The sequence below is a fragment of the Bolinopsis microptera genome, chromosome 2 (assembly GCF_026151205.1).
Source record: "Bolinopsis microptera isolate Bmic1 chromosome 2, MBARI_Bmic_1.0, whole genome shotgun sequence".
Classification (NCBI taxonomy): Eukaryota; Metazoa; Ctenophora; class Tentaculata; order Lobata; family Bolinopsidae; genus Bolinopsis; species Bolinopsis microptera.
The window spans coordinates 17,589,982-17,599,431 of record NC_087073.1 but is presented as its reverse complement, the minus strand read 5'-3'; the positions used below and the strand labels follow the sequence as shown (position 1 = coordinate 17,599,431).

Below are 9,450 nucleotides of genomic sequence, written 5' to 3'. Positions count from 1 at the left end.
TCAACTCTCTTCATCGTGCTACTAAACGTACTGGGAGAGTTGATCCTGATTCTCTACTTCCTACAGAAGAGCAGGAAGAGCTGCTCAACTCTTCTCTACCTCCTCCTTTTGTTGGGAGACCTCATCTCATCAACCACTGGCATCTTTGCCTGCTTTGAGATTTACCGGTTCCAGCGGCACCCCAACTCTACCCTGCACCTCGTCATCACCTCGGACAGTAACATGGCTACTGCTGCTAAAGGCAATCTCTCCTGGACCTGGATGGATAGTATCAGGGTCGGAAACGCTGTCGTCTTGGGTATATCTTCTAGATTCTCTGCTGCTGTCTTTTGTGTACTGAGTGTGGTTCGCCTCTTGGTGATCGTCCGGCCCTTTTTCAAGGCAAGCAGGAAGAGAGTTATTTGCTGGGTAACTGCCTTTACTGTGGGGGTCTCCTTATCACAGGCTATTCCATATTCCATGAGACACTTTTCCTGCTCTGAGCTCATATTCTCTTGTGTTCCAGCTATCCGTGAGACCTCCATGAACATTTCATCAACCCATTTCAATCTGACTTTCTTTCAAATCATACCCTTCCTGCTCCCATGCCTGCTCATCTTAGCAGTTGCCGTGACAACAATTATCCACTATCTCAGACAAAAGACTTCAGGAAGTATAAACACTAAGCTGGTTCATTCTTATTTTACAATTCTCTTCTACAGTGCCGCCTTCCTCCTAACCACTGTCCCCTACGTGATCGCTTCATTTGTCTACTACCTGCAGTTGAAGCCGAGGATTGAGGACGAAACTACTTATCATTTTACCAAAGTGAAGATGTTTTACATCTTCCTCACCCTCTTCATCCACCTCCGATCATCCCTTACCATTTTGGTCTTTATAACCAGGAGTTCGGGATTCAGACATTTCCTGGTTCAGTTAAAGAAGAGACAAGTGAGACTTTTGAGCTTTGTCAACCCGGACATGGACCGTGCTATTCAGACAAACTTGCAGAATAAAGAGATTCAAGATAGGATCCGGAACCATGTGAACAGTAACCTGGCAGTCAAGGAAACTGCGCTGAGTGTCCGGTGGGATCGAAAAGTCCGGATACATAAGATTGGCGTGGTGAAGGAGGTGGTCACACCGAGAATGTCAGTGGTTACTATCAAGATGTCTCCATTATCCGCCATATGTGAGGTCCCTGAATGAGACGTTATAATTTGTAAGACTTGTAAGGTGTTTAGTTTGCCACACTTTTCTGAACATTTCTGTTAAATATCGAATCATGAATTAACCGTGAAAAGTGTTTAGTTAAAGCAGATTGGGTGTGAGATGTCCGGTGAACATTGATATATGCTATCCTGTATCCATCATGACTTCATGATTTAAACAGGTCGTATTAAACAGAGTTAAAATTAAACACATTTTTCGTTTACCAGCACTATACGTTTCACGTTTTGTCGATTTAGATACTACGGCCTTATAAGTTAAAGTAGTTTTATATCATTATATTTCATGCGAATTTAAAATGGATGTCATTGAATTAAAGGGATTGGATATTTATCCAATTTTATCGTTAATATCTGAAGTTTTATTTGGTAATATTAAATTCTAATATCTCCATGGAAATAAATAGCGACATGTCAAAGTTCTGCAGTTAAATTTTGTCAGGTTATGCACCATTTAACAGCCTAACGCTGATGAAATGAATAACCGAAGCTGAACAATATGAAGACGTGCATCTCAGGAAGTAGTTTAGAATACGACGATGAGCGTGGGAATGGAGGATAAGTGTAGGTATAAAGCAATGAAAGGCATTAGTTTGGTCAAATCAAACGGAACATATGCTATCAGACTTTCAACTGACTAAGGCAGGGTTAAGACAATCTCGACGCTAGCAACGATCCCCTTTTACATAGTTCCACTAAAATGATAATTTAAGATTAAATATGTATAGTAATAGGTAAATAAAGAAAATGTAATAAAACGGTAGGGATAAAGTATACCGAAACGTAGTCGACACGTCATAAAACGAACTGACCCAATAATTAAACTAATAGATCTCCCGCGTAATCTCCCGAACATTTACAGCTCAAAAGATAAATAACATTAGTACTTTTACAATTAATAACTTTTTCTTCTCCAACATACATACATGTTACATGGCGAGATCTCCATCCAAAAGGATTAGTCTGCGTCATCTGCGTCATTACTTTGTATTATACAACTTCGGCGGGTAATATTTCTCCATCCTTTTCGATCTGCAGCCAATCTTCTCATACAATCAATCGTGAGTCCATTACGATCCAATCTCTGCTCAGCATCTTCAATAAATACATCATTTAAGCTCTTCCTAGGCCTGCCTCTTGATCGTTTCCCATGCTTGGGTTTCCATTCAAGTAGATAGTTAGGTAACCGATCTTCAGGCATTCTACTGACATGTCCAAACCAACGTAGCCGTTTTGTTGCTATTATGTCAGTAAGAGCAGTTATTGAAGCCCTTCTTAAAACATCTTCATTTCTTACTCGATGGAACCACCTCACTCTCAGGATTCTGCGTAAGCAGTACTGATGGAAAGACTCTAATCTTCTTGTCTGCACTTGAGTCGTGTTCCATATCTCACTTCCATAGGTCAGAATGGTAAGAACAGCTGCGATGTAGATTCGCACTTTGTTGTTAATGCTTATGTTCTTATTCTTCCAAATGTTATTGAGTTGGTTAAAAGCTCCGGTTGCTTTTCCAATCCTGACACTTATTTCTTTATCGATCTTGCCATCCGATGTAATTTTGGCACCCAAATAAGTGAATTGAGTGACCTGCTTTCTCCAACATCAAACTCAAACATGCAGTCAAATTTAGTCCCAGATACAGATGACCTAAAGTCCGTACAAAACACCATATCAGCACAGGTTTTACAGCGACGAGAGCAGCGAAGGAAGGACACATCCTGTGACTTAATCATCATAATCGACTTCCCAGAAACTTCTTGCAACTATCTGAATCGTTTATATGGCCTTTCTACTAATCAAGAAACCATCAGTATTATGAACTATTTAATAGCTTCTTGTAACTATCTGAATCTTATATAGCCTATCTATTAATCAAAAAACTATTATGAACTATCTAACAACTTATAAGTGGATCTAATTAATCACTGAAACGAAGAAATAAATTAAAGGAAGTCTAGTTACGAGGAGGGGAGTGTGTGGAATAAGGGATGTTGTCATTATTACCTTAAGAGACATATTTATGTTCGACATAATTCCGGTGACCTAAATGATTTGGGAACGAAAATATGGGAATTTTTTCCGAAAACCGCCACATTTCGTACCCCAAATTGAAACATGGTATTTGGGGATTTTATTCATCACCTTATTTTACAAAAATGAAACCCAATATTTGAAAAATTAAATACAAAGATCTTCTCTGATTAGCCGTTTCATCTTATAAACAATTTCTCCGGAGCCTTTGAAAGTTAGCCTAGCCTCAACTTAACTTCTAATCCTCCAAACGGTATAGGAAACCGACGGTGTCTGTAATCTTCCACTACTCCCGAAATTTCACCGCCAATTTAGTAGTGACAGAGCTTGCTTACTTTTAATCATAGTGGAACATGTCCAAAATCATTTTTAAAGCAATTCATGATCGAACACTAGTGTTCATTTGTTTGGTGAATCATATTTATAACTTACTATATTGATAGGAAATCGATAAAGTCATAATTAACGAAAATACGTGGAAAGTAATTTGGGTAAAATAATGAAGGTGACCTACATTTTGGTAGTCCAAAAATAAGTTTTTTTTTCTCGAAAAACCACCGACTTTCGTACCATCTAAATATGTCTCGTAAGGTAGATTATTTTAATGAGGTATTGAAGCTTGAGGTATATAAGTTTTTAAATGAAAACTATTTTTGGAGATTTTGAGATCAATTTACAATTAACATTGCCATTGGTCATGATTGGATGCAATTTGAAGAAATATCGTGAACATTATATGGTTTTGCATGACAAATTAAAGTAATTCAATTTTTAAAGGAGTCAAATTTAAGAAAATTTAAGAAAAGATAACAGATCAGCATAATATCCAGAAAAAAGTAAGGTCATTCTACAAAATACAAGATCCACGATCTTCTTCTAAATCTAAATGTCATCTTAATCGCAATCCCTCTTTTTAATGAGCTTGACTTTGTTGATTGGTGTGGGTTGCATGGTGGAGCCCTCTTTTCTGCACGGACAGATAGAGTCAATGTCAATACAGGAGTTCTCACCATCCGCCATTTTAGAACACACCTCCCACCTCCCACAGATCACCTGGAGATATCGGGTTCAATACTAACGAAAATATGTAAAATTAGAAGATGGTTTATTTTATATGTCGCTTCTTCCTGTGGTCGAGTACATTGAACTGAACAATTCTCTTATCAGATATTGTAAGATGGTTGAAATATGTCGTGTAAATATCTCATAATTTTAAATGTTTTTTATACTGCAGGGTTCCACAAAAATTGTCTCATCTAAGTAAGTTATGAGGTAGGGCATATTTAGTTTATAACGATGCTGGGACACCGAGATTTTCTAGCTCTAAAATTGCTCATAGGTTTAATAACCATGGTTAAAGCTGAAAAAAAAGTAACTTACATCCAGAGCAACAGCATCAGTAACATCCACCTTCCTGGTGTTAGTAGCGTAAATCATGCCACCGTCCTGGGTTTGTATTGACAACAATGGTTTATTCTTCTTCTTTCCTCTCACCTCCAGCTCAGTCAGCTCCTTTTCTACTTCTACTTCTGTAGAACGTTTCTTCAGTTCTCGTCCCCCGTAACTCCAGAGGTTCCACGGTTCACGGTTACCTGCAAGTTCAATAACACAAATGATTAATATAATAGATTTCATTAATATAATAACAATAAAAATAAATAAACCTAAATCACACTTGTCACTATCACGCTTAACTGAGTTCATATAATTTATCATGTCACTTTAGGTACGATGATTAAATGCACAATTAAATTCTTACTGTGACTCTGTGAGACACATACGCACAGAAAATATGCACACAGCCACACAAGAATTGTAACCTTGCAAAACAATACCCTGATCTTACCCAAGGCAATGGCATCTACAAAAGATATTAACAGGATGGTGCCAAGCAGAACTTTCCTGAAAAGTTACGTAATTTTAATTTTATTACCAGCATTCAATTTTCATAGCTCATTAAACAAGGTAGCAATATAGTCGGGTTAAAGGGATCATGAAGTGTCCCCGACTTAATTACCATCTGTCAGTATTATAACAGAGAGGAAACATGCTACAGGTAAAGAATGGTGCTGTCAGCTGTAGATAGAAGCTCAACAGCTTCATAACTGTTAACAGTGTCATATCTAATAATACGTTAGTGGTCAGGTGCACAGGCTCTCAACATCTGGAGTTCGTTCGCATGGAAGTTGTTTCGGGCGTACCTTAAAAGACATATTTATAATTTTGTTGATTGGAGATCAAAAATGCGTGGTACGAATAAAGGAGATTTCTAATTTCTGAAAAAACAAATTTCAAACCTAACATTAACTTTTTGTTTTTGAATAGACTCAAAATTAGAAGAGGATATGACTGAATAATAATAATATTGGATTTCTAAGTTGGAACACGATTGTAACATTTCAATTTTTATTCTCAGCATTGATTATTTATATTTTTCATTGCATCCAATCTATAAACAAACCGCCAGTTTGCAACTCTATGGTGATTTCAACAGGCATTTGCTGGCGGAGCAGCCGCCAGGCTACAAGGAGAGTTATCTGATTTGTCTACCTTGTTTAAAACTCATAAAGTTCACACAAGTAAGCTTCACCCTGTACATCACACAGTTCAGAAGTTACGTATTTACTTTCATTTGTTATTTTCAATCAAGCCATATACAATCAAGCCATACATATGCTCAGACAATCGCACTGTCACAAACCTACTCATATTAGTAAACAACTTTACTTCTAACAACTTCTAACGTAATAATAAATTTGGTTTACGTATACAGCTAATGTAGATTTACGTCAATTACGTGGATCAGGAAAAAGATGCGCCCGATAAATCGCTGGAATTAGAGGTAGTCTGATCGAGGTTTTATCGTAAGAAGGCACTCCCGAATTAACGCTTACGACAAATAATGTTTAATCCAATAATTCCTGTCGCGTTTATTATATAATCATAGCTATCATTTGACCGGAAAATGATGTTGGTCGGAAAATATTAGTATGTTTTTTCGAAATGACCCAAATTTCGATATATTCACAATACAATAAACTTAAACCTGCTTAGTTTAGGGGTTTTAAGGTCAATGAAAAGATTTTGGAAGTGGTTAATGTACTTACAATAATATTGTTGAGGTAGCAGCCATCTTCTTTCTACAAGACCTATTCAAATAATCTATTTTTAGAAAGTACCAATATAGCACTGCAATCAACTGTGGCTGGTTACAACGTTGTTATGCTTTTACAAAAATAAACAATGAATATAACTTCAGCCTTTACCAATTTAATTACTTCTTGTTGCATTTAAATTATTTCAACCTGTTTCCTTCATGGACTGATTGTGATACTTATATCTACGTGTTTCGAAGGCCCCTATTTTAATCAAATATATTGGTCGAGCCTATGGGACATCTAATGATAGAGAAAATACAGTAACATTATGCATCACACAATTTGAACACACCGCAACTACGTTGATACATCGAAGTTGGGCAGAGATTAGTCCGAAATCTAGGATGGCCCTGAGTTTAAAAATAAACGTGAAACGAGTAAGGAAACCTGCAACATGCTGATAGGAACGTAATAGAAACGTTCTAAAAAACTGAATGTAAGATTTGATTTAACATTAAGCTAGTCATATGAGCCATGGGAATATAAATACAACACGGCATTACAACGAGATATTATGAGAAAATTGGTTTTGAAATCTCATGGGGTCATCATAGAAGCATAGAGGCGTCGCCCATCACTTGAAAACTGCACTAATTCCTCGACGAGCTGGCCGCAGGATTGCATGAGGTCCGAGACTTTGCTGCTCCCGACTTTCTTTGCCCTTATGTACAAAAGTAAAGGGGTTGTAATTAAATTGTAATAGGGACGATAGTTAGTAAGTTAGCCGTGGTTCGTTTGACAGAGGCACCAATAGTAAGCATGTAAGGACCAGCTCAGCCAATCAGGCTCCCCCCGGTGTTACCATCTCATGGAAGAATTTTATCTAATTCCCCGCCACGAGCTAAGTAATGAGGGGGTGGGGAGGGTGCAGACGCTATTTTCAGAATATAATCTTAATGATCTGACCCTCAATCTTAGTAGTAAAACACGTCTTAAGCACGCCGATCATCAATTTAGTAAATTATGACGCGCGACATTTAATGGCCGCACCGTCTCTACCACCTGTAAACCTGTTATAAGCGGTTTCCACCACTGCGTGGTTACTAAGCATGGTGTTTCAGCTGCCATTCGTGAGCCACGTGCAAATTGCAGTTGTGGACTATGACGGGGTATGTTCTTAATCTTAGAGTTAGCTAAATTGACGAGATTATAGGCTCAGACTAATGCTGACTACGTCGGTCGTCGGGTGATTAGTAACTGTTTCACGTGCGTCAAGTATTACCTCAATCATGAGTACTCCAACCTGCAGCTGCATCACAAATTGACGTATGATTAAATCGGTTTATATTTATATATTACATCAATATCCCACTTTACTTCAAATACTTATACTTATCGAAAAGGGTGGGTTTCAAGGATGTCATGTCATCGCGGAGGTAAATACATTAACCATTTAAAAATGATGCATGTTCATAATCATGGTTAGGTTGTTGGTTTATAAGCCTAAAATATGATTGGAGCGTAACAGTAGGTTATACTTATAAATATTAATAACTTATTGAAGCGTTCATGGACTAAGTTATCTGAGAGCTCCAATACCAATTAAATTTTAGATATTTTAAGATCAGCCAACAGCTGTCAAATCTGATTTGCTGTCATAAATCATAATGTGATATCTCAAGAGAAACTGCATTTTTTGAATGATTGAAGATGTCTAGCAAATACTACAGCAGTTAGTTAAATATAGTTGTGCCGAGTGGTACAGAGTACAAGCATATAAATGTAACTGTGAAGTGTGTAGTGTAAACCACGTAAATTCGAAACTTTTCTTGTTAATTGATTCAGTCCAGGTTTAGTATAACTCTACCGCGTGGGTATTGGGTATACCTAAACCTGAAGTTAAATATTATCTTTACGTCCGTTATTATAGATAAAGCCTGGTTTCTGGTCGCCATAATTTAGTAGATCTTTTAACATATTTATTTTATTTGACCTTAAATTATATTCGGTTTTTTGAGACATACTGTACGTACATACAAGAGTAAATCGGTGATGAAAACATTATTTCATTAACATTCTTTAATTTATAGATAATAGCGACAAGTCTAAAACTGGATCGACAAGTCTAAAACTGGATCGACTTATACAGATCGACAATGAACAAAGATGACCCGATCACACATACTAATCGTCAAGATCATCACACAACACACCCAGTGAAACCCGCATTAACGGACCGGAAATACCAAAGTCGCACAACCACCACTTCTACCCTTACCTTACCTCAACATTTCGTATTTTCTCAGTCCAGCCGTTCTCAGAATAATAAAATGTCTTTACCACCTAAAGCACCTACACCACTTAAACCTGATAAATCTCTTACACCTCCTCCAATTCCACCGAAACGTTTTAAATACAAAGTTAAGGATCCTGCGACAGCTGTCAGTCAGATTAGTCTTCGATTTAGTCCACCTCCTTTACCTGACAAATTATCAAAAACGTTTAAGAAAGCCCACGAAGAAAACCTTAACAGTGGAAATAACAGCGTGGAGATTAAAGAGCGTAGCAAAGATATTTCAACGTCCAGAATAAACTTAGCAAGGAATGAGTTAGCAGTGAGAATGTCAAGCAGTATTGAAACCTTACCACCAAGGCCCAGACATGAAAGTTTGGACAAGCTCCGCGAGAGTTCAGCGGTGAAACAACGAATACAAGACCTGAGACAAGACCCACTAATTCCTGTGAGCTTAAGAAATCCACCGTCTAACCGTCAAGACATGTATACTAAAAGTCTTAATCGGAGAGCTAAGTTGAGTATAAAAATTGAAGATAACAATGAAGATAAGAGCTGGCCCATGTCACCCACTTTATCTCCCATTTTGTCACCCACTTTATCTCCTAATTTGTCGCCCACTTTATCCCCTACTAAGACGATTTCTTCAAAGGCTCTAAAATTCCTGTGGTCACCAGTGCTAGCCAAACGCCACTCATCGTCAGAGAGGCAGGGATCAAGTAAGGGAAAACATCGTAAAAATAAAAGCACCCCTCCAAAACCTATCCAACCATCCAAACGGAAGCTAAATATGATTCTTAAGCACAATTACTACCGATT

The 9,450-nt window shown here is 37.6% G+C and overlaps 1 protein-coding gene across 1 annotated transcript; it reads right to left on the bottom strand.

Moving 5' to 3' along the window:
• Positions 1-3,935: 3,935 nt before the first annotated feature.
• Positions 3,936-6,398, bottom strand: LOC134811485 (uncharacterized). The gene is made up of 4 exons (XM_063818328.1): positions 6,348-6,398; positions 5,087-5,142; positions 4,621-4,832; positions 3,936-4,293 (listed from the first exon to the last, which is right to left on the bottom strand). Exons 1-4 carry the CDS (start codon positions 6,371-6,373, stop codon positions 4,135-4,137), a joined length of 453 nt encoding a protein of 150 aa, XP_063674398.1. The 5' UTR covers positions 6,374-6,398; the 3' UTR covers positions 3,936-4,134.
• Positions 6,399-9,450: the final 3,052 nt, after the last annotated feature.

Coding starts and splice junctions, on each gene's coding strand:
- LOC134811485 (XM_063818328.1), bottom strand. CDS start 6,373: ATGGCTGCTACCTCAACAATATTATT. Junction 5,143..6,347: donor GCTACCTCAACAATATTATT/GTAAGTACATTA, acceptor GTAACTTTTCAG/GAAAGTTCTGCTTGGCACCA. Junction 4,294..4,620: donor CTGATGCTGTTGCTCTGGAT/GTAAGTTACTTT, acceptor CGATATCTCCAG/GTGATCTGTGGGAGGTGGGA.